At 50.0% G+C, this 24,157-nt stretch overlaps 1 protein-coding gene, 1 non-coding gene and 1 pseudogene across 3 annotated transcripts; 1 reads left to right on the top strand and 2 right to left on the bottom strand.

Annotated features, from left to right (window-relative positions):
- Window positions 1-2,848: 2,848 nt before the first annotated feature.
- LOC116890328 lies at window positions 2,849-2,955 on the bottom strand. Its single transcript, XR_004386551.1, has one exon. It is a non-coding gene; the product is annotated as a U6 spliceosomal RNA (small nuclear RNA).
- A 3,900-nt stretch (window positions 2,956-6,855) lies between these two features.
- Window positions 6,856-7,268, bottom strand: LOC116893481 (annotated as a pseudogene).
- A 2,506-nt stretch (window positions 7,269-9,774) lies between these two features.
- Window positions 9,775-21,940, top strand: Necap2 (NECAP endocytosis associated 2). 2 transcript variants are annotated; one of them, XM_032895227.1, is made up of 8 exons: window positions 9,775-9,908; window positions 12,804-12,904; window positions 14,574-14,678; window positions 14,764-14,845; window positions 15,852-15,960; window positions 18,267-18,438; window positions 20,212-20,296; window positions 20,806-21,940. In XM_032895227.1, exons 1-8 carry the CDS (start codon window positions 9,817-9,819, stop codon window positions 20,852-20,854), a joined length of 795 nt encoding a protein of 264 aa, XP_032751118.1. In that variant the 5' UTR covers window positions 9,775-9,816; the 3' UTR covers window positions 20,855-21,940. The 2 variants fall into 2 exon arrangements, with proteins under 2 accessions (XP_032751118.1, XP_032751122.1); XM_032895231.1 differs by lacking the exons at window positions 18,267-18,438; window positions 20,212-20,296; window positions 20,806-21,940 and adding exons at window positions 16,776-16,891; window positions 17,548-17,875.
- Window positions 21,941-24,157: the final 2,217 nt, after the last annotated feature.

The following is a 24,157-nucleotide window of genomic DNA, read 5'->3' on the forward strand; positions in this document are numbered from 1 at the left end:
CCACACAAACCATATGAACACTGATCTCAGTTAAGCATGAATACTTTACTGAACCCACACCCCAAGACTGGTCCTTCAGGACCACAAAAAAGGAACTGTGGTACCGGTCATGTTCTTAGAACATGCTTTTTATAGGAAAAACCAAGTTGAGAAGTCCAGGAGGCAAGGGTGGGGGAGTAGTACATTTTGGCTAACTAGCTAAAGCGTTATCAGACGGCTTTTAAGCTGACTGGTCCTAAGTGAGGTAAGAGGGCTGGTGGGCAGGAATCCTCCAGAGCACCGAGGTAACAGAGCCTAAGTATTACGACCTGAGTGTTATGAACTTGTGAGACGCTTTCGGTGTCAACTGTGGATAATGACTTCTGGGAAGCAGAGTCTGAGAACCTGAACTTAATTTCACCTTCTGAGCAAAATGAAGGCCGAATACAAAATGGCTAGTTATGTTAAAAGAAGTGGGCCTCAACAGGTGTGTGTGTGTGTGCACGCGTGTACATGTGTGTGTCTTTCTATGTGAGTGCAGCTGTCAAGAGGTTGAAAGAGAGCATCGAACCCCCAGAGCTGCAGTTACAGATGAAGGTGAGCTGCTGTGTGGATGCTGGGAGTTGAACCTGCGTCCTCAGGAATAGCAGCCAGGTTCTAAGCTGCAGAGCTGTCTCTCCAGCCCCGTCTCCCTCTCTCTCTCTCTCTTTTTTTTTTTTTTTTTTTCAGGATCTGGGGACCGAACCCGGGGCCCTTGCACTTGCTGTGCGAGCGGGGTACCACTGAGCTAAATCCCCCCCCCCCCCCCCCGTCTCCCCTCTCTTATGCCTTGCCTGTCCCTGTTTTCACTCTTCAGTAGCCAAGATGCAAGCTCACGGTGTGTGGTTATGAAGCCTCTCTGGAGAAAACGTGGTCAGAGTCTCTGCCATTCACAGTTTTTAATTCTTATTCCATAGCAAGTGTTTCTTTGTTTGTTTTTGTCTATGTAGCCCTGGCTGTCCTGGAACTCTTTGTAGACCAGGCTGGTCTTGAACTCACAGAGATCTGCCTGCCTCTTCCTCCAGAGTGCTGGGATTAAAGGCGTGAGCCCCCGCGCCCACTTTATACAGTGGGCGTGTTCTCTTGCTTTATACATTCTAGCTACGAGTCTCTCATGCTCTGTATGATTGCACTGACTTTCTCTTCCTTGGATTGTATTTTCGCTTTCTGTTATTTGAAAAGCAACCCTAGTTATTCTGCTTAGTTTCTTTCTCTTTCTCTCCGACAGTGTCTCATGCATCGCAGGCTGGCCCTAAACCCACTAAGTAGTCCAGGATGACTCCAATCCTCTGATCCTCCTGCTTCTGCATCTCAAGTGCTGGATTCCATGGGCACCCAGAGCCCAGCTCTTTTTCCCTCTCATTGCTTGTGTTTTTAGATTCATATGTAAGAACATATCTGATTCTGTTTGTTATAATGTAAATCCCCAAGTGAGATTTATGTGTTTTTCCTCCTATGAGCTGTGCGTGGTTTACTCTGTCGTCCCAGCACTGTGCCCTGTTGAGTGGTGTGAGATGGAAATCCAAAGTCCTTTTTAAAAAGAAGTATTTATTTATTATTTGTTACAAATAAAATCTGGGGGCCTGGAGAGATGGCTCAGAGGATAAGAGCACTGACTGCCCTACCAGAGGTCCTGAGTTCAAATCCCAGCAACCACATGGTGGCTCAAAACCATCTCTAATGGGATCCGATGCCCTCTTTTGGTGTGCCTGAAGACAGCAGGAGTGTACTCATAGACATAAAATAAATCTTTAAAAAAAAAAGGGGGGTTGGGGATTTAGCTCAGTGGTAGAGCGCTTGCCTAGGAAGCGCAAGGCCCTGGGTTCGGTCCCTAGCTCCGAAAAAAAGAACCAAAAAAAAATAAATAAATAAATAAAAAAATAAAAAAAAAAGGAAAGAAATTCTGGTGGTTCATTTTCAAGGCTGCCTTGAGCCAGCTTAGAAGTAGCTGCAAATGAACAAAAATGAACCATAAACACTACCTGGGCATTGTGGCGCACAACTTTGATCCCAGCATGCTGGAGGCAGAGGCAGGTGGCTCTCTGTGAGCCAGCCTGGTCTACAAAGTGAGCTTTAGGATATTCAGGACTGTAATAGAGAGATCTCGTCTCAGGGGCGTGGGTTGAGATGAGAAAAGGAAAAAGTTCTTGGCAGCGTTTTAAGGATGTAACTTGAGATGCTCCCTGTGGCTAAGGAGAGTCCATACCTACACTTGGGTATCTCTTATTTATTTTTATTTTATGTGCACTGATGGTTTGACTGCACATGTGTCTGTGTGAGGGCATCAGATCCCCTGGAAACAGAGTTACAAGCCCTTGTGAGCTTCCATGTGGATGCTGGGAATTCAACCCAGGTCCTCTGGAACAGCCAGCACTCTGAACCACTGAGCTATCTCTCCAGCCCCTCTCTCCTCATCTTTGAAAGGCTTTGTCCTGCTTCCTTAGTGGTCCCGGTAACCTTCCCTTCACAGACTCTCCTCAGCCATCTTCTTTGCCTGTGCTGGAACTCTTGACCTGAAGTGAGCAAGAAACAAAATCACATCCACAGGGGGCAGGATCTCTTCCTCTATCTCCCTAGTGTTCCCTCCTCCTCCTCTTCCTCCTCCTCCTCTTCCTCCTCCTCCTCCTCCTCCCCCTCCTCCTTCTACTCTCCCTCCTCCTTCTACCTCTCCCTCTCCCCTTCCTCTTCCTCTTCCTCCTCCCCCTCCTCCTTCTACCTCTCCCCTCCCCTTCCTCCTCTCCTCCTCCTCCTCCTCCCCTCCTCCTCTACCTCTCCCTCCCCTTCCTCCTCCTCCTCCTCCTCCTCCTCCTCCTCCTCCTTTTTGCTTTGTAAAAATATGGAACACTTCACGAATTTGCATGTCATCCTTTCGTAGGGGCCATGCTAATCTTCTCTGTATCGTTCCAATTTTAGTATATGTGCTGCCGACGCGAGCACTTCCCGTCTTCTCTGCCTCAGCATGTACATAAGGTGAGAAAATACTCGGCCATTTGTTGAAAGGAATGAAGTTAAACCACGTGCTACAACATGGACGAGTCTTGAAAACATCACAGGAAGTGACGTAGAGCAGCTACATAGCCATGGCTTGTTTGATGGTGGTTTATGTGCGCTGCCTAGGGCAGGCAAGCGCACAGGTGCAGAAAGCAGGGTGGACAGTGACAGCTGAGGAAGGGGCGGGGAGCTATCACTTTGTGTAAAGCTGCTGTTGTAGAACTTGTGGTGTGGTTACACAGCATCGTGGACATGGTATACTTATGTGAGCAGTATACATAAGATACTAAAAATGGCCACAGTGGTGCTAAGAGGTCGTGTGTGCTTAGATGCCTGAGGCCCTGGGGCTCAGTACCCAGTATGGAAAAAAAAAGTTCAAGTCGTCTGATGGAGGGCTGGAGAGATGGCTCAGCAGTGAAAGGTACTGGCTGCTCTTCCAGAGGACCCAGGTTCAGTTCCCAGCACTCACAGGCTGGTTCATGACCATGTGTACCTCCAGTCCCAGGGCATCTGACACCTTCTTCTGGCCTCATTAGGTATGGCAAGCTCGTGGTTCGCACATATACATATAGGCAAAACGTTTATGCACATACAATTTAAATTTAGGGGAGTGCCTTGATCCTGGCACTCGGGAGGCAGAGGCAGGCAGATCTCTGAGTTCGAGGTTAGCCTGGTCTACAGAGCAAGTTCCAAGCAAGAAACCCTGTTTCAGAACTGCTACACACACACACACACACACACACACACACACACACACACACACCAATTTTTTTTTTCTTTTTCTTTTTTTCGGAGCTGGGGACCGAACCCAGGGCCTTGCACTTGCTAGGCAAGCGCTCTACCACTGAGCTAAATCCCCAACCCCACACACACACCAATTTAAATTTAAAAATTACAAAAAAAATCAGTATGTATATTTTACCACAATTAGCAGATGTAGACGTAGCTAGTTGGTAGAGTGTCTGGCATGAATGATCTGCAGACTGCATAAACGAGACATGGCATGCACCTGGTGTCTCAGCACTTTTGGGGGCAGGGGCAGCATTATCAGAAGTTCAAGGCCAGCCTTTGCTCAGACCAACCTGCGTCACACGAGCTCCTTACCTCTGACCTCCAAAGAAAGTGGGACTTTAACTTGGTTGCTTAGGCAAGTACTAGGCTGTAGGTTGGGTCCCCAGCACTCCTCCCCAAATAAATTAGGTTAGGTTATTCCTATTATACAGAACTTAGAGTCCTTCCCAAAAAAGCGGGGTTGGGGGAGCAGAGGGAGTTGAGGGTTTTCAGGAAGTTGTGGTTTGCCATTAGAGTACCCCAGAGAAGAGTTGGCACACTGTAGACACTCAGTGAAAATAGATGTGCTGAGAGAATGGTAGAAAAAAGGAGATTTGGAATTTAACACCACATTCCTTATTGTATGGGAAATCCATCTTAAAGCCGGAAGTTGTACACTGGGGGACTCCCAGTACCTGGGAGCTAGGGACAGGAGACTGTGGTGTTTAAGGCTATCCTGAGACACTTGAGACCCTGCCTCAACCCCACCCCAGACCAAAAGAAAAACAAAGAGATCATCAGGTCACAGTGGGAAGCTCTGTTTCTGTCTTGTTTCTTTGAGACACGGTCTTGACTATAGCCCATGCTTGTCTTTGAACTTCCTCTGTAGACAAGGCTGAGGCAGGATAGAAAGGGGGTCGTGAGGAAGGGGCCCTTCATTTGGAATCCAACCAAATCCTCTCACTAGCGAGGAAACAAGAATTCTAGCACAATTACCAATGACTGAAGGTCTTGCACCCTCCCCAGCTCTAACCCAATTTTCTAGGAACCAGAACCATTTCCCCTTCCTTTCTCTCTTTTGTTAAGTGAGGCCATCGGGTGGTCTTGAAGATACTCTGGACAGGGTTATAATCTGATGGTATGAGGCCAGGACTCACTCTGATTGCACAAAAGGTTTGCAGGATATGGTTTCTTACCAGAAATCCCCATTTACAGAAAAGGATGTGTAAAACGCCTTTTTTTTTTTTTTTTTTTTTTAAGATTTATTTATTTATTATATGTAAGTACACTGTAGCTGTCTTCAGATACACCAGAAGAGGGCATCAGATCTCTTTACAGATGGTTGTGAGCCACCATGTGGTTGCTGGGAATTGAACTCATGACCTCTGGAAGAGCAGTCGGGTGCTCTTAACTGCTGAGTCATCTCTCCAGCCCGTAAAACGCCTTTTTAAAATTTTTAATTAAAGGTTTATTTATTAGGTATGCAATGTTCTGCCTGCATATAGGCCTGTACGCCAGAAGAGGGCGCCAAGATCACATCACAGATGGTTGTGAGCCACTATGTGGTTGCTGGGATTTACTGGGATTTGCTGGGATTTGAACTCAGGACCTCTGGAAGAGCAGTCAGTGCTCTTAACCACTGAGCCATCTCTCCAGCCCACCTTTTTGTTCTTTAAAAAAATATATATATATAACAAAACAAAATCCCAAACTTGATTTTATCAGTGAAGACTCAGCAGTCACAGTGGGGTGTAAGCCTTAAAGCTCAGAGAGGCAGAGAAAGCACCCTACTGATCTTCCCACTCCACTGATGTCCCAGAAGGAAAAAGCTCCTTCTCTTTCTCCACACTGTCTTAAAGAATCTTCGACTCCTTTCTACTTCCTGTGTTTTCTTATGTTCACTTCCTGTCAGCTGATGCTTGCTCTGCCTCTTGACCTATGATTGACTTTATTTAACCCTGTTTACAGGGAGCTCTTGGTTAAAGGTGTGTGCTAGGGATGAGCCACACTACAACAGAAGCAGTTTTTTCCAATTCACAATTTTGGGGTTCACAGTGTAATCATATATCCTCCAAACCTTCTGTGTAATCACAGTGAGTCCTGGCTTCATCCTATCAGATTGTACCCTGTCCAGAGCATCTTTAAGAACTCCTGATGGTCTCACTTACCAACAGAGAGAGAGAAATAAGGGGGGAAATTATTTGGAGAGATGGCTCAGCAGTTAAGAGCACTTGCTGTCCTTTAAAAACAATTAGATTTACTTACTTTGTTATGTGTTTTGTCTACATAAATTTATGTGCACAATATGCAAGTCACCAAGTGAGCGCTGGGAATTGAATCTATGTCTTCTGCAAGAGCTACAAGTGTCCTAACTGCTGAGCCATCCCTCTGGTCCCCAAACTTGCTGCTTTTGGGGCTCATATTCAATTCCTGGAACCCACATGGTTACTCACAGTCACCCATAAATCTAGTTGTAGGGGATCTGATGCCCATTATTCTGGCCTCCCAGGAACACAGGAGGTAGGTACACAGACATACATGCAAGAGAACACCGGTACAGATAAAACAAGTTTTTAAAAAGAGAAAGAATTAATCTTTTAAGATATAACTTGAGAGATAGTAAAATGAAATATATGGCTAATGCTAAAACAGTTACTTTTGACTCTCCCTCGGGGGGCAGTGCATTCCCTTGGGTCTTTCTTTCTTTCTTTCTTTCTTTCTTTCTTTCTTTCTTTCCTTCTTTCTTTTTTTCTTCCTTCCTTCCTTTCCTTTTTTTTTTTTTTTTTTTTTTGTTGTTACTTTTTTTTGCCAAGAGTCGACACTGCCCAGGACTCAGGGACATAAGTTAAAGCAACCGTGGCATCTGAAAGGTATTGCCGTGCTGGGGAGAGGACCAAACTGCAGAAGGAACAGATCCCTGGAAAGGGATGTGAGGAGGTGGTAATGTCCACGGAGAACATCTCTTTCCTTCCTTAGACCATAGAAATGTCTAATCCCTCCTTGTGTCCAAAGAGACAAAGTGAGTGAGGTCTGGGTCTTAGCTACCTAGGGCTAAGTGAAGGGCTAAACTCCTAGCGTAATCACAAGGAAACAAAGGTTTAAACCCCAGAACCAAGCTTCCAAGAGTCGTTTTTAGTCACAGGATGACAGGGGAAGGCCGGCTGTTGGTGATCTTTTCTAAGGGTTCTCCATTGCTGGCTCTTCGGATAGCTTCCATGAGATCTTTCTCATAAGGAAAACCCCCATTCTCCAGCTTGGAGAACACCAGCTGCCCATTGATCTCAATCTCGAAGGCCCCTGCCCCGCCCCTCCTCCTCCTCCCAAGTCACGACTCAGTCTTGATGCCCGGATACTCCTTCACAGCACTCGCCAGCTCCAGGTAGGTCGCCCCAAAGCCACAGGGTTTACACCAGGATGTGGACTCCACTACCTGCTTCCACCTCCCCGGGAGGGGGCACTACGGACACCTGCCCCGGCTCCCCACTCATTGCTGCCCGCTCTGCTGCAGGGCTGCTTCCGGGTATGACATGTCTTACTTTCTACAGCTAATATTTAAGCCCACATTCATCCCCTTGTGTGGGGCTCACTTTTCTCAGTGCCTCTCTTTCTCCAAATCCTTGTCCTAAAGCCTGTGTTAGGGTGGTGGTTGTTGTTGTTTGAGACAGGGTTTCTCTGGTTAAGAGCACCACTTCCAAAGGTCCTGAGTTCAAATCCCAGCAACCACTTGGTGGCTCACAACCATCTGTAATGAGATCTGATGCCTTCTTCTGGTGTGCATGAAGACAGCTGCAGTGTACTCATATATAATAAATAAATAGGGCTGGAGAGATGGCTCAGCGGTTAAGAGCACCCGACTGCTCTTCCAGAGGTCCTGAGTTCAATTCCCAGCAACCACATGGTGGCTCACAACCATCTGTAATGAGATCCGATGCCCTCTTCTGGTGTATCTGAAGACAGCTACAGTGTACTTATATATAATAAATAAATCAATCTTTAAAATAAATAAATAAATAAATAAAATATTAAAAAAGATTAGGGGAACTTGTAGGGCTGCTGAGGGTGATGGTACAGAGTTTCACCTTTGTCTCCTCATTGCTAAAAAACTATGCTTAGAACTTGTAGCCATCCTCCTGCCTCTGCCCCATCACATTGGGTTTGCAGGCATGCTCTACACATCCAGCTGGGACTTTTTTTCCTCTTTTTTTTTAGGGTTCACAGACTTTATTGGTTCAACAATGAACAGCAAAGAAAACGTCAACTATCACTCTGGGGGTGTCATGTAGTGACCACCCTTTGAAAGCGGGACTTCTTTTTAAATGACTCATTTTACTAAACTTCAATGCGTAGACTGTAAAATGCAACTCTTACCTCAGGGAAAATTGAGTGTTTGTTTTGGGGTCATAGGAGTGACAATGACCCAGAACCCAGATTCGGGTTACCAGAATACATGTTCCAAGCGTGGTAACAATTTCATGAAAATCTTGTATGACTATCTTAGTTAGTGATGTGTTACTGTAAACAGACAGCATGACCACAGCAACTTTTATAAAAGAAAGAGAGCTTTTATATGTGCTTACTTATAGATTCAGTGGTTTAGTCCATTATCATCATGGCAGGAAGCATGGCATCATAGGGGGCAGACAGGCTGGAGAAGTAGTTGAAAGTTCTACATCTGGATCTGCAGGCAGCAGGAAGAGAGCCACTGGGACTGGCTTTGACTTTTGAAACCTCAAAGCTCACCCCCAATAACACTTCCTCCAACAAGGTCACACCCACTCCAACAAGGCCCACCCACTCCAGCAAGGCCACACCCACTCCAACAAGGCCACCTCACCCAACAAGGCCACACCCACTTCAACAAAGGCCACACCCACTCCAACAAGGCCCCACCTACTCCAACAAGACCACACCCACTCCAACAAGGCCGCACCTCCTAGCTCCTCTTAAGTAGTGCTACAGTGAAAAACGGAGGCATTTTTCAAACCATTGGTGGGGATATCAGGCAGGTGAGTCACAGCAAAGCCAGGAAGTGTCATTTATGGCCCTTAGATGCTATCTGATGACATTCTTAGCCTTTTCATTGGTGAAAGCTGGTGTTTGGACATTCCAAAGGCTTTACCTAATATTCACAAGTATCTTAGGTCACATACAGAGGTGGGCTCTTTAGAGGGTCAAGAAAGCTCAAAATCAATTCGGCTCCCAAGCTGCGATATTGTAGCTTTTCACAAGCGATCAACCTCTTAGAAGGATTAGGAAGTGTGTCCTTGTTGGAAGAGCTGTGATAGTGGGAAGTGGTCTTTGAGTTTTCCAAAAGCCCATGCCAGGCCTGAGTCACTGTTGTCGTGTCCCCTTTCCCCTCCCCCACCCCACCCGGTGTGTGCTGTGGCCCTTCCACCCCCACCAGGATCATGGTGTAAAGCTCTCAGCTGCTTCTCCAGTATTAGGCCTGACTGCTGCCATGCTCTCCCGCATGATAATCTGAAACTGTAAGCAAGCCCCCAATTAAAAGATTTATAAGTGTTGCCGTGGTCATAGTGTCTCTTCACAGCAATAGAAGAGCGAGTAAGACACCCAGGAACTTTAGTTCACAACTTCAATTTGTACTCCTGTCGAGCTAAGCCACTGGGGCCTTGGGCACATAGTAGGTTATAAAAAGTTGTGGAGCGAGATTTCTCCAGAAGCCTCTGAGAACCTTCTGGGGTTAGCAGGGAGGAGGACATTCCGTTGAGGAGGGCTGGGGGAGGGAAAGGCTGCAGGGCTTTTCTCATATCAACCAGCCTCGTCTAGGGTATAGAGTTTGAACTATAACCAGGTTCCGGATTAGGCCCTGATCTGCACCTCAAGCTTCTCAGGCCCTGCAACACCAGGGAGCAATCGCTTCACGTTCTGATCTGAGGCGCCCGGCAGAGGGCACTCGGGAGCGATCGGGGCCCGGAGCCTCTGATCTAGACAGGACTTGGGTCATAGCGTCGCGTCACTTCCGGTCCTGAAGGGGCGGGGGAGAAGCCGGAAGTCCCGAGAGCTCCGGCGGTAGAGATGGAGGAGAGCGAGTACGAGTCTGTTCTCTGTGTCAAGCCAGAGGTCCATGTCTACCGCATCCCGCCGCGGGCCACCAACCGTGGTTACAGGTGACCGTTTCTGGCTTAACCTCCCCCCCCCGCGTCCGGGCATGCGCTGCGGGAGTGTCGGGTTTAGGGGCGGAAAGGATGGATGGAGCCCTGTGGCTACTTCCTATCGGGACTAGATTTAGGAGGGGTCGCTGGCCGTGAGCCGTCAGCAGGACACGGGCAACCTCATAGCCAGGCCCTGGGGACCCAAGAGGGCAGCGGGTTCCCTCGGCGGGATCTACGGGTCGTGTCACAGCGCTAACCGACAGTCCTGACGGGATCTCAGAAAACCCTGTCACCCGCGGAAATCCACACCGGGAGGGTACGGGAGGGAACCCGGCTCCATCTGGGGGACCCGTCCCACGAAGCTCAGGGACCCTGTTCCTATCTCCGGCTCTCTTGACCCCAGTTTCGCCCCGATCACAACATACTGCCGCTGGGAGGACCCCGCCGCCCTTGTCTTGAGTAAGCGTCACCTGAGGCAAATAAACACAAATGCCTGTAAACACAAGGAGTGCCTCTGGAAGGGAACCCAGGACTCTATTCTAGGAGAGGAGACTCAAAGTTGGATACCTTCCCTAACCGAACAAGATGAAAAACACAGGATATACCCTGTGCCCCACCGTGGGGTGTTGCTTCTTAGGAAGGGTGGCTCTTGAAGGCGACGTGTGTCTGAGTTGTTTGGAAACAGGAGGTAGTCCATACCACAGGTGTGTTGGAGGGCCAACTTCATTTGCCCTTTGCGCTGTGTAACACAGACTCAGCAAATTTTCCGGTATCTTATCGAACCCTTACTGTGTCGATGCAATAATTTTTAAAATGATATTAAAATAACAAGTATGGAGGTCAGCAAGCTGCAACTGCCTGTGCTTTTTTTGTGTGTGTGTGGGTATGATATGTGTGCAGGTGTGTGTGCCCACGTATGTGCATTCAGAAGCCACAGGAGGACCAGCATGTGTCTTGCTTTCTCAACGTCCGTTATTCCCTTGAGGTGGCTCCTAACTGAACCTGGAGTTGGCTGTTTCTTCTAGACCAGGCATTCAGCAAGCCCAGTGATCCTGCTTTCTCTGTCCTGCCCCACACAGTCCTGTGTGGTACCTAGAGCCAGACCTGGCTTTTAGGCTCCAGAGAGCCAAACTCAGGTCCTCAAACTTGCTCAGCACATGCTCGTCCCCACCAAGCCACCTCCCCAGCTGTCTCCCTTTCTGTTATCAAACCGGAGACTTGCTGTCTCCCCATATCTGTTGGGTCTTCGTTCTGTACACTGGGGTTAGCTTCTCTTAGTCCTCCAGAGGGTGTGGTCACCAAGTATCCAGCCAGGCTGATACAGAAGAAACCGCCAGCCCTGCACTTAACCTTTAAGACTCCTTAGCCCGAATCTAAAGCCCGAGGCACCAGTAAGAGGAACAGAAACTGAGCCTGCTGTCTTGTTAGATGAGGACTTACGTCCGTGTGGACCGAGTTCTAGAGAGCTGACAGCCGCTTAAGAACTTCCCAGAAAAGCCTTCTGGAAGTACCCATGGCGCTTGCTGTTCAGGGGTTTTTTCTTTGCCGTTGGTGCAACTAAACTGGGGACACTCTTGCCTTTTAAAGGAGCCGAAGAAGCCATTGATGAACACATTCCAGAATATTCGTCCTAGCCACTCTTTTCTCCCCTGTAAACACATGCTCTTTTAACCTCTTTCTACTGAAGATCATGTCCCTCTGTTCGTCCTCCGTGGTCTCAGGGTCCCAGCTGGTCGGTCTGGCCAGCTTGGCATCACAGTGCCTGACAGAAACAATAGGCCTCTAGCTGCTTCCTCCATGGAAAGGAAGCTGGAAAGGAAATCCCATTTGGGTGAAGGTCTGTGGGCTTCAGAATAGGGACCAGCAGGCAACAGCTGCCTGCAGTTTTGAATGGCCACAAGCTAAGAGTAATTTTTTTTTTTTTACAACTTTAAATGACTGGAGATTTTGAGGACTATTTCATGATGTAAAAATTATGAGCTTCAGACTTTGTGTAGTTACTGAGGTACAGCTCAGAAGATACTTGTCAAGAATTTTATTTTTATTTTTAAATTTATTTTTTGTATGGGTATGGATGCTTTGTCTGCCTGTACCACATTTGTGCCTGAGGAGATGAGAGGGAGCCTGTAGGACTCAAGTTACAGACCCTTGTTAGCTGCTGTGTGGATGCTGGGAATTGAAATTGGATCATCAGAATAAGCCAGTGTTCTTAACTACTGAGCCATCTTTCCAGCCCCTGTAATAAGGATTTTTTTTAAAGTTTATTTACTTATTTATTGTGTTTATCCGTATGGGCACATTCCTGTCACATCTATGGAGGTCAGAAGGCAATATGGGAGAGTTGGATCTCCCATCTACCATGTAGGCCCCGTGATGGCATACACCTTTAATCCCAGCACTCGGGAAGCAGTGGCATGTGGATCTCTGTGAGTTTAAAGTCAGTCTGGTCTACAGAGGGAGTTCCATGCTAACCTGGGCTACACCCTGAAACCCCCGTTTCAGAAAAGAACTGTTTTAACTATGTTTGTCCGTGTGTATCTGTGCACGTGTGCTGCCATGTGAAGGGCCGTCAGTGGGCAGTTTGTGGGAGTTGGTTCTCTGCTGCCCTGTGAAGTGTCAGGGGTCAAAAGCAGGTTGTCAGGCTTGGCAGTGGTCCTTTTCCCTGCTGAGCCATCTCACCAGCCCCTGTATGTGACACAACATCGACGTGTATACTTTTTTTTTTTTGCTGTGTCCCTGCTACGTCATCAGCGCAGTCCAGTTGCCCAGCAGAGGCTGTGTGACCTGGGTGATGTTAGCTACCATCCTTGCTTTTACAGAAAGGTTTGCCAACGTGTCCTTGAGCAAGGAGCCCTTCCCATTCTCTTTCCCGGCATGGAGCGGGAGGCTCAGTGTCTTTTGTCCTCGTAGGGCCTCAGAATGGCAACTGGACCAGCCATCCTGGAGTGGCCGGCTGCGGATCACTGCGAAAGGGAAGGTGGCCTACATCAAGCTGGAGGACAGGACCTCTGGTAAAGTCACAGCACCTCAGTTAGGCTAAGGTGCCTGAGCTTCCCCCTGCGGAAGAGAGAGACTGCTTAGAGCCACGGCAGAACTGTGGCTGCAAGATAATGGGTTCATCTAAGTGTTGAAGGGCTAAACTGGGTGGGCTAAGGTGCTAAGAAGCTGCCAGCTCCAAGGCCATCCATTTTCATTCAGGTCATCGCTGGTGACCCAGCTGCTTCTAAGACACGGGACTTAGCCAGTGCCTTGTGGTCATGCTTTTAATCCCAGAACATGGGAAGAGCCTTTCTCAGACAACAGAACAAGGGTATGTGGGATCGCTGAGGGCACTATTAGAGCGCCTCTGAGTGTGACCAGCATAAAAGCCCCTGGATCTGTGGGAACCCAGAGCTCACAGGGTGATACTACACAAGGGTGCCTTTTCTTCTTTTTCAGACAGTTTGATTAAGCTAGGCTGGCCTGGAACTGCATAGCCAAAGCTCACCTTGAATCTCTGATTCTTCTGCTCTACCTAGCATGTACATTGATGATAGGTGTGCCCTCCCCCCAATGCCTTCTGGGAAACAAAGCCATGCATGCTTAGTGAGCACATAACCAACTGAGCTGCCTCAGCTCCAGCACAAGGGTGCAGCTCGAGCCTCTCATCTTCTCCGGCTAACTAAACTGAGCTAGTGAGCTTTAGACTCTCTGGTGGGACCGTGGCTGCTCTGCTTTCTCCAGGGCCTGCTGGCTCCTCTTACAACCCTCCTCTGTGACAGGCCATTCTGAGGTGCGACACATCTGTGATGGGCCAATCACCCGCAGGCGTGGAGCCAGCCACTGGTAGATAAAGCTGCTGAGCTGGGTGGTGGCAGCCCTAGCCTAGCGTTACTGTGTGGGCACAGAGGTCCGGAGCAGGTAGAAGTTTTAATCTTTAAGATAAGCAAAGGCCGGGCTGGAGAGAGCCAAGTTAAGAGCACCGACTGCTCTTCAGAGGTCCTGAGTTCAAATCCCAGCAACCACATGGAGGTCTGTAATGGGATCAGGTCTGAAGAAGTTTTAATCTTATAATAAATAAAAAAAAAAAAAAAAAAAAAAAAAAGATAAGCAAAGGCGGGTTGGGGATTTAGCTCAGTGGTAGAGCGCTTGCCTAGGAAGCGCAAGGCCCTGGGTTCGGTCCCCAGCTCCGAGAAAAAGAAAACAAACAAACAAACAAACAAAAAAAAAAAGATAAGCAAAGGCCAGACATGGCTTTAATCCCACCCGGAGGCAAAAGCAGGCAGATCTCTCTGGTCTAGGTAAGCAAGTTCTGGGACAGTCAGAGGTGCGTAGTGAGAACTTATCCCCACCTCCCAATAATAATAATAATAATAATAATAATAATAATAATAATAATAATAATAATGCCCCAGACATGGGGGATATTTTAAAGTAGTCTGATTGGAAAGACTTGTCAATTAAGTAAAAACTGTTGACACTGTGGGCGTATGGCCTGTAAGCCTCTGTCATTGCTCTGCTCTTCCTTGTTTCGTGCTGGCATTGTCCCTTCACAAGAGTAGATTTGATCAGATCCTGGAGAAGGCTTTGCCTGTCTGTCCAGCTCTCCTGGCATGGCTTGTAACAGGAAAGCCCTGGTAGCCCATAACAGCAGGCTGGAGGGGGTGCCCCGGGCTCACCGCCCTCCCCCTGTACTTACAGGGGAGCTCTTTGCGCAGGCTCCAGTGGACCAGTTTCCCGGCACCGCTGTGGAGAGTGTGACAGACTCCAGCAGGTACTTCGTTATCCGAATTGAAGATGGAAACGGTACGCGTGGGTCTGCAGGGCTCTTGTGAGCAGAACCATTGCCTCCAGAACCGTGAGACTGACGGATGTCACCCCCACCCCCTAGGGCGACGTGCTTTTATTGGGATTGGCTTTGGGGACCGAGGGGACGCCTTTGACTTCAACGTGGCATTGCAGGACCATTTCAAGTGAGTGCTTCTTGGGGACATGTGTCATCATCTCCGCCTCCTCCCTTCTTCCCTAGGTGAACTGCTCTTCCTGGTTAAGATGTCCAGAGATGCTCTCTCTGCTAGCAGTCACTCAGTCCTCCTCCGGGTGGCCTTCTCTGCTCTGCTGGCCCCCAAGGCTGTGTGCTGCCTATGTCATCTGGCCTAGCCTTTTCAGTGTCCCTTCTTTTCCTCAGCAGCCCCTGAGCTGCCAGAGTCCTTGTCAGGCTCCTGTGGCTCTAAGGGTCTGCTCCTTTATAATGTCACAAGGGGGACTAACATTTCCAGGTCACCTTGCAGATGCTTTTGTGTCCTTTGTGAAAGGACCGAGCATCCTCAGGGCTCTGCTTCTGCTGGTAGGTGGACAGGGCCTGGCCATTCATGTGGTCACCCCTGTCCCATTGGCTGCCAGTAGCATTGTAGGAAGGTAGGAAGCACTGTGCGGCCCTTGCTTTTAGGCACCTGTCCTGACTCAGCACATAGGAGTGTCCAGGTAGGAGCCAGAGGTGTGGACCACGCCAGGGGCTGCTCCCCCACCTGGGCCCATGTGCAAATGAGCTTATCTGGTTCTCAGTGTTTAGAACTTAGGGTCTAAAGCAGTAGACCTCAACCTTCCTACTGCTGGGACCTTTTACTACAGTTCCTCATGCTGTGCTGACCCCCAGCCATAAAATTATTTTGTTGCTACTTCATAACTAATTTTGCTGCTGTTATCACAATGTAAATGTTTGTGTTTTCTGATGGTTTTAGATAACCACTCAGGAGGTCATGACCCCCAGGTTGAGAACCTCTGGTCTAAACCATCATGCTGATGGGGGAGCTGATATCTAAATGCAGATGCTTTACAATGCCAAAATGGGGGCCTGAACCACTGGTTGGGAAGTTGGGCCTCAGCACAGGCTCCCTGGGGTGCTGGTGTAGCCGGTGAATGCAGGGCAGTGCAGGGCAGCTGCTGTCCTGCCTCACTACTCTTCCCTGCTCCTCCCAGGTGGGTGAAGCAGCAGTGCGAGTTTGCAAAACAAGCTCAGAACCCAGATGAAGGCCCCAAATTGGACCTGGGCTTCAAGGAGGGCCAGACCATCAAGATCAACATCGCAGTGAGTGCTGCCCTCACGAGGCTTTGTGGGTCATGGATTTATAATGTGGGCCATAGGTTGTAACTCTTGAAGCCACCCAGCCCAAATCTCCCCAATCCCCAAACCCTTCCTAGCTCAAGTCCATCCATGTAGCCAGAATTGATCCAGTAGCCTGATCTCATGGCAGGCTCGCCCCAGGGCACCAGGTCTCTGCTTCCATGGCACTCTGAGTGGATCATACACAGATGTGATTGGCCAGAACATGCCCTGGTACTACGGCCTCTGGGGGGCTGGGGTGGGGGGCACATGGCCCATGATGCAGGAAACCAAGGAAGACTTTCTGGAAGCAGTGATCTGAGGACGGGCCTGAGGGAGCAGAGGGGGCCACTCAGTACCAGCACTAGTGTTTCCACCCTGGTTGGAGTGGGTCGGGAGAATCTGTGCTTTTCTCAAGCGATTTTGGCCTCATGCCTGAGTAAGGAAGGTTGGGAACACTCTCGGGTAGAAGGCAACAAGGAGGATGCTGGGAGTCTGGGGCAGCTTTTGCTGGTGCTTTTGTCCTGGCTTCTCAAGTCTTTTCCTGTGTGGCTATGCATAGAGCCTCCCCTGCCAGCTCTGTCAAATAGAAGCAGATTAGGGTGACTGGGTACCGGACGTGCTCTCTTCCTGGCTGCTGGAGAGGAGGGGGCAGTGGAGTTGGGAGGCATTTGGGGGAAGCACGGACCAAATGGATCTGTATGGAGAAAGTGTGTGACTCTGAAATAATGCTTTTCCTCTTTACTTACCATTTCTTTCTCTCTCCTGCTTCATGCTGGTGATGCTTTGGGACCTTGAAGTTGGCCAGCTGGCCCTTGAGAGAAAATGCAAGTCCAATCCAGTGGACTGGTGGCACTGTGATTCTTTCTCTTGCTTGGAAGAAACTAACATTTACTGAGCGTCAGCTGTGGGCCAGGTAGTGTTTCTCAGGTGACCTCCTATGACTGCAGCATTTCTTTCCCTTTGTAAAAGATGAGAGAGTGAGGAACAGGCAAGAGGGGACTTGGCCAGGAGGAGAACTGGAAATAACTGGCCCAACCGGGTGCATGTGAGGATGCTGGGACTTCCACCCCTGCTGCTGCTGTGGTTACAAGCAGGGACCGCTGTGTCCATCAGTGTGGCTTGTGCTGGTTTCTGGCTTGCTGCTTCGTTAGGTTGTACTGAGGTGTTGTATACAGAAAAGCACCAGGAGGGTAAATGCAGAACAACACAGTGAAGTTTTCAAATCCCAGCGTAAGGGCTGGGAAGATGATGACTGTCAGTAAAATGCTTGCCTTGCGACCGTAAGAACCTGGATACAAGTCCCCAGACTGACATAAGCATGCTGGTGTCAGCAGCACGTCTTATATCCCAGCCCTAGGGGACAGACAGGAGGGTTCCGGTGCTCATGGCCAGCCGTCCTCGCTACCTGCTGAGGTCCAGGTCAGTGAGAGAAGCAGACTCAAAGAGGTGGGCGATGTTTTTGAAAATGACACTTAGGTGACCTGTGGCCAGCACACTCACATGCACCCTCATCCCCATGTATGAACACACACACATCCTACAGGCCGTGAAAGCATGAGGTTTTCCTAGGTCAGGAAGTAGAAGACTGATCCCTCTGGGAACGCCTTTCCTGCCCTGACTCCAGTGCCCTGGATTGGGTCTGTGCCTCGTTTCTGTGAGTTGTGGGAGACTAACTCACTTTGACACACGATCCCCTTATTCACGTCGTGCCGTAAGAGTTACCCATGTTGCTTCCTGTGGTTGTTCACCCTCTGTGATGGCCCCTGCCGTTATGCCTGTGCTCCCGGTTCATCTGTTTCACTGAGGATGGATGTTGGGGGTATTCCCTCTTGGGTCAGCTCCAGACACTGCTGCTGTGAATGGCCAAGCGCATGTCTTTGTTGCACACGAGGATGGGGCTGCAGAATCCTGCGCTGCGCTGCACTGCGCTACAGATGTCCTTGGATGCTTTGGCGAGCCCTCTGAGAGCTTCCCTTGCCTCACATGCATGATGCTCTGGCTACCCCGTCCTTGTCAGCACTCCCAGTGGGGTTGTGTGTGTGGGACGGAATGGAGTATGGCTGTAATCCGGTGGGTACCGTCCTGGTGAGAAGTGAGATCAGGCGCTGGCTCTAATGCTGACCGTCTTGGTTCTAGATGGGAAATGGGGCGGCCTGGCTCTAGCCCATGCTGCTGCTGTTTGGGACCGTCATTTGCTGTGCAGGTGTTGGGGACTGGAGGTCCCCATGGGTTTCCAGTGCAGCTGACTCTGGCACGGTGGCTGACTTTCATTTTTCTCTTCCGTTTAGAACATGAGAAAGAAGGAAGGAGCAGCTGGGGCCCCAAGAACCAGGCCTGCCAGCGCAGGAGGGCTGAGCCTGCTGCCCCCTCCTCCAGGGGGCAAGATATCTACACTCATCCCTCCCTCTGGAGAGCAGTTGTCTGGGGGCTCTCTGGTTCAGCCAGCAGTTTCTGGTTCAGGTGAGTGCTGCAGTGACTGTCCATCTGGTAGTGGTGACTTCCTTCTCACACTTGCTTTGTACCTGCGTGTGACCAGACGGTGGCAGCAGAGAGCCTTGCACGCACTTGAGGTTCTTCTATCCCTTGGCCTTTCTCCTTTCCCTTCAGGGCACTTGTCCTGGTAGGCAGTGACCATGAGGTCATCAGCATGTGGTGCCTGGGCGTCAGTGTGTTCTCAGTGTCTCTGCTCACAGGTACACAGGCCAAAGGTATGGGCCCTGATCATCCCTGTTTCAGGAACTCTCCAGAGGAGCTCAGACTGAAGGAAGGCCAGTGGCAGGGTTGTAGCATTCTAGGGAGAAAGAAGAGTGTGAGCGAGGCTCACATTTTGGAAAGTCCTGTTCTTAGGTGGAGGCAGCTGTCAGCGCGCCATTGCGAGCTGTAGAAGCGAGGCAGGAGACCCAGTGTGGGCTCTTGGTCCACCACCAGGTGCTGGGAGGCTGAGAGGCCACTTCCCGTGGGCTGGGCTGATGGCCTCTTTCCACCCCCTCACCAGTCTGGGAGTGTCCACAGTGGTTTTCCACAGCACTGTCAGCAGGATTGGGATGGATGCATCTAGGCAGGAAGCCTTCCTGTGCTCCTGGTTCTCAGAGTCTCTGACATTGGTGCCTCTCTCTGGAAATCAGGCTTCCAACCTCAGTCAGGTTGATCAAGAGAGCGCCAGAGTTGAAATCAGCCTCTGCCGGGGATTAGGAAATGGTTCTTCCAGCATTATGTTCAGAGCATGCTTGCTGGGCCGCTGGCTTAGGCATCGCTAGGGACAGGAGCTTAGGTCTTTGTTTGTGTGTGTCTCAGCCTTCCTTGGTTCCTGGTCCTGCCTGAGTGCATGTGGAGGTTAGGCCCCGAAGACACCACAGGACTTAGGATGGACGGAGTAACATCCTGATAAACAGATGGGACATGCATTTGACTCCTTCATAGGCCATAACAAAGCTGAAACCCCAAATGTAGCACTGTTTGCGCAGGTGGAGCCCTTGCTCTCTGCGGCTTCCGTCCCAGTGCTCGTGGCCTGCAGTGAGCATGCTCACAGGCTCACTGTGCAGTAGTCCTGTCAACCGCAGGAGAGAGAGGAGAAAAGCAAACTCAGACGACCCGCACAGCACACAACTAATCCTGGCCTGACCTCCCTAGGGCTGTGCTGAGCTTCAAATGAGATAATGCACACTCAGCCCTCAGCAAACTCTCAAGTGCCCCATCAGGGACCTTGGTTTTACCTGGTTTTCCAGCCCAGAGCAGAGGAAAAATGGCAGTGTGGCCAAGGGCAGCATGGGAAAGGCACCAGGAAGCCAAAAGTAGGTCCACCCCTGTGGACAGAGGTTCGAGGTCGGCTTCTGTGTGGCCTCAGTTGGAAGGCTGTCCTTGTAGTATGTGGCCTGTAGCTCTAACCAGTTGGTCCACACAGTTCTACAGCCTTCTGGAAGGAGCTCTGGGTTTGGGGGAGGCATTCTTCACTCCAAAAGCCAGGGCAGGACACAAGGATGACTCACTCCCCCTAGCACCCTTCCCTCCACCTTGTATGTGGCTCCTGCTTTCTCTCTAGGGGCCACCAAGAGCCTATGAAAAAGTTGGTGGCAACGTGACCCTCTCTGGAGCTGTTTGCTCCTATAACATGTCTCTTTGTGTCACAGCTGCCTGGGGTCCTAAGATTGGCCATGTTTAATGAGTAGACCACCAGAAAGACGTCTCTGACTCTCTTTCTTTTCTCCCTCTCATTGGACTTGGGGACATCACTAGGAGGTGCCACAGAACTCTGGCCACAATCTAAGCCTGCTGCCGCTGCCACTGCTGATATCTGGGGCGACTTCACCAAGTCTACAGGGTGAGGAGGAGAGCTTTCTGGGCCGGGTGGGGCCAGAGCTGTTTCCCTGAGACCCTTGGAATTGCTGTCTGGACCTGCTCTGGGTAGACATTTCCATAGCAGCCACAGGGCAAAGCCCTGCCTTAGGTATCATTGCCCTTTGCCTCTAAAGGCTTTTTCCTGTTCTGCACTGCCTGAGACCTCCAGCCCCAAACTTGTCCAGTTCTCACCAAGTGTTGCCCTGGGTCAAGAATCAAGACCCAGATTTTAGGCCAGGACCATCTTCGTGGAACCTTTGAGCTTAAAGGCTGTCCTTGGGGTCAGTGTGGGAAGATGCCAGGTTCCTGTTATCGGTGTATGGGAGGCTCTGGAGCTGTCAGCACAGGTCTGTTTTCTGTAAAGAAAAGACAGCTGAATTCCACACACAGGCCATCTGAGGACTGCCTGCTCAGAGCTCCTGCCCCAAAAGATGCCCGCTCTGTCTGCTCTGCCACAGCTGGATACTGCCACCCTCCCTGTCTTTTTCACAGGTCCCCCTCCAGCCAGTCTCAGCCAGGCACTGGCTGGGTCCAGTTTTGACCTACGTAACCTTTTCCTCAGCCGACTTCTGGGAAGGAGCTGCGTCACCCTGGCCCACGGAAGGAGGCAGATAGTCCTTCCTGGCTGGCCCCAGGCTCCTTGCCTGGCTGTCTTGACAGCCTGAGCACAAGAAGCAGTAAGTTGGCACTGTGCCACACTGTTGCTGGGGCTCGGGTGCTGCTCAGGCAGAAAACAGGAGCAAACACTCCAGGGCCCCCAAGCTCCTCACCCTCCCCACTGGAGACAACCAGACCTGCCTTCTTCCATCCAGTGATCCTTATTAAACACAGCCCCCCCAAAGCCCAGAATGGATTGAATTTGTGGCCTGGGTTCAGCTCTGCCTCTCGGGTTGGCAGGTGTCCCAGCTTTGCTGTTGGGCAGGGACTTCTGCACTCCGTCCACAGTAGCCTTTGTCAGGTACCTTCCAGAGGAGGCCTTCCTGATTGCTAGCAAGTCTTTGAGCTGCAGCTCGAATGGGCCGTCGGGGGACCCTGGAAGGATTAAGCAGCTTTTTTGAAAATGTTAATACATTACTCTGCTAATATGCTGACCTGCACTAACGCACCCCTGTGAGGACCCTCCGTGGCGAGGCCTCTGACACACCCTTCTCCCTGCCCTGAGCCCTGGAGGCAGCAGTGGGAGGGCAGCCTGCATACCTGGTTTTATGACTTCCAACCTCAGGTGAGGCAGGCTCTGGAAGCCAACTGCACAGTGTTGTGGGAAGTCGAAGCATTACAGACTGGGCCAGGCTGCCTGTCCTCTGGCTCTGCTCTGGGCTCACAGGTTCATGGTGGAGCTGGCCCACTTGCCTTTCCCTCCCGGGTGGCTTCTGGAAGAACATACCTGTAGATGCTTCCTTCCTTTCCTTCAGAGACTGTGACAGAGCTCTGTCAGCCGGAAGTGGCCACCAGGAGTAGTGGTTCATAAGAAATTACTGTCTCTTCAGTGAACTTCCTAGTTTCTTTATAGACTTAACCTTCCCTTCAGTTAAAAGGTTTCTTTTATGAAGGGTCAAGACTGCTGACCTTGTGGGACCAGAGTTCTAAAGATGGAAAAAAAAATAAATGTTTTTACTTCTGTACTACATCTCAGATGGCTATGTTTTTGGCAGCATGGCTGCTCAGCTCTTGGACATCCTGTCACCTAGAGGAGAACCTGAACCTTCCACTCTAAGAATAGCATGTCTCTCAGCGTGTCTAGAGAAATGACTAGTGGAGAGTGTGTACAGAACCTCAGTACACAGAGCTATGGAGAACCGTGTCTCCGCAGACCCATCACTCAGGCCCAAGTGTGAAAGGTACAGAGACCAGGCAGAAAAACATTTTAAAATGCTGATGCCTGAAGGTTCTAGACAAGAGGCAGCTTTATGGTCACAGTGTCTGCTTACCAGCACAGCGGGGAGAGGAGCAGGGTTGCAGGATCCTGCCCACTGAGAACACGAGGGCTGGGCCCGTCTGAGCGAGTGCCCTCTGTGTGCATGGAGGGTGAGAACTGGAATTTGCAGACCTTCCCATAGGGTCCCCGTAACTAAAGTCCTCCAGGTGTGGCAGTGCCCACCTGCAGTTCAGCATCAGGAAGTGGAGGTGGGAAGATGGTGAACTCCAGACCAGCCCGCACCACATCTCGAGACTGGGTATCAGGAGCGCTGCGGAGCTGGAGAGATGGCTCAGCCTTTAAGAGGGTGCACGACTCATGCAAAGGTACCCAGCCAGCAGGTACAGCTGCCTTTAACTCCAACTCCCATGGATCCAGTGCCTCCGGCCTCCCTGAGCACCTGCACCTGTGCACACAGACACAGAACATGTCCGTGTATTTCTGTATGTGTGGGTATTGGCCTGAATATATAGGCTTGTACATCCCATGTGTCTGATCACCATGGAGGACGACACAGAGAGCATCAGATCCCACAAGACTAGAATTACAGTTGGGAGCCATCAAGTGGGTGACAGAAACTGAACCAGGGTCCTCTGAAAAAGCTACTAATGCTCAACCACCGAGCCATCGCTCCAACCCCACTTAATTTTTAAAACTATTCTGAGGTCAGTGCTCGGCTTCTGGAACCAGGCCTGGGTTCTGGATCTAGGATGTCTCCTTGTTGGAGGTATGACCACTGCACTTTTTTTTCTGTGTCAGGTGTTTTCCTCAGTTTGCCCTCCATTTTATTTTATAATTTTGTTTTTGCCTGTGAGCAGCACATGTGCCTTGTACCCGCAGAGGCCAGCAGAGGGTGTCAGAGCCTTTTTGAGACCTCACTTGACTGAGCTAAGAGCACCAGCTACCTCACAGCTTTGTCTGGAAGTACAGTTCTCTAGAGTTGGGTGACCTGGGCTGCTGACCATGGTGATGAAGCAGCTTGAGGTGAGGCGGGGATGAAGTCAACTAGGAATGTTGTCGATGCCCACACCGACACGGAACTGAGAACCGGGCGTAAGCCTGCAGGATTAAAAACACACACTCGGGTTATTCGTATTAAGAAAGAATACCCATTCTGTAGCTTTATTTACTGAATATATACCCCAAGTTGACCAGGTGGAAAAAATCTGGGAAGCACAGTGGGCTTTGGTAACAAAAGACTGAATACAGGCCCCAAATTTACTAGGGAGAAATCCTGGAAGACCAGCCTAAATCCCAGGAACAAAAGACTGGGAAAAAACAAAAGGCAGGAACGTATTGACCATCACCCAGGTGTGTCGCTACCCAGGCCAGGCTGTTGCTTTGTTAGGAACAAAAGGCTTCCACATGCATCCGCAGGGCTCAGCAGGGGTCAAACCCTGCAAGGGACCCAGAAGGGTCTGACAAAGGGGGTGAAACACTGCAGGGGACCCAGGAGGCTGTGACAGAATGTAACCTGAGGAGCACACCTTGAGGGATTTGGTGGAGTAGAGAGCAGTTTGGTGTTCATTATTACCAAATGGAATCCCTACTTCGAACCAATAGAACACAGCAGGGGTCCGAGGTCATTGTTATGTGATTTTATTTCGTGATATTGAAGCATCCCATGTGGGACTGGTGGCAGAACCCTGGAAGGGATCCCTGAGTTTGAGGCCAACCTGATCTACATAGCTCCAGGACAGCCAGAGCTACACACACACACACACACACACACACACACACACACACACACACACACACATTTGGCAACCTCTTGCTGAGAAATTTTAAATTCTTTTGTTGAACTTGAAGAAGCATGTCTTAGAGTGGCAGGAACTGGCCAGTGACAGTCAGGGAGAAACCAAGTATGGTCCAGTAGCATCCTGTAAGACTCTGGGTGTCAACAGCCACAAAACTTGGTCCTTCACAGTT

This window comes from Rattus rattus, chromosome 1 (genome assembly GCF_011064425.1).
Source record: "Rattus rattus isolate New Zealand chromosome 1, Rrattus_CSIRO_v1, whole genome shotgun sequence".
NCBI classification, from domain to species: domain Eukaryota; kingdom Metazoa; phylum Chordata; class Mammalia; order Rodentia; family Muridae; genus Rattus; species Rattus rattus.

Excerpts from the sequence above, each read along its gene's own strand:
- Necap2 (XM_032895227.1), top strand. The coding sequence starts at position 9,817 with ATGGAGGAGAGCGAGTACGAGTCTGTTCTCTGTGTCAAGCCAGAGGTC. Across the intron at positions 9,909-12,803 it reads GCCACCAACCGTGGTTACAG|GGCCTCAGAATGGCAACTGG; the intron begins GTGACCGTTTCT and ends TTGTCCTCGTAG. Across the intron at positions 12,905-14,573 it reads GCTGGAGGACAGGACCTCTG|GGGAGCTCTTTGCGCAGGCT; the intron begins GTAAAGTCACAG and ends CTGTACTTACAG.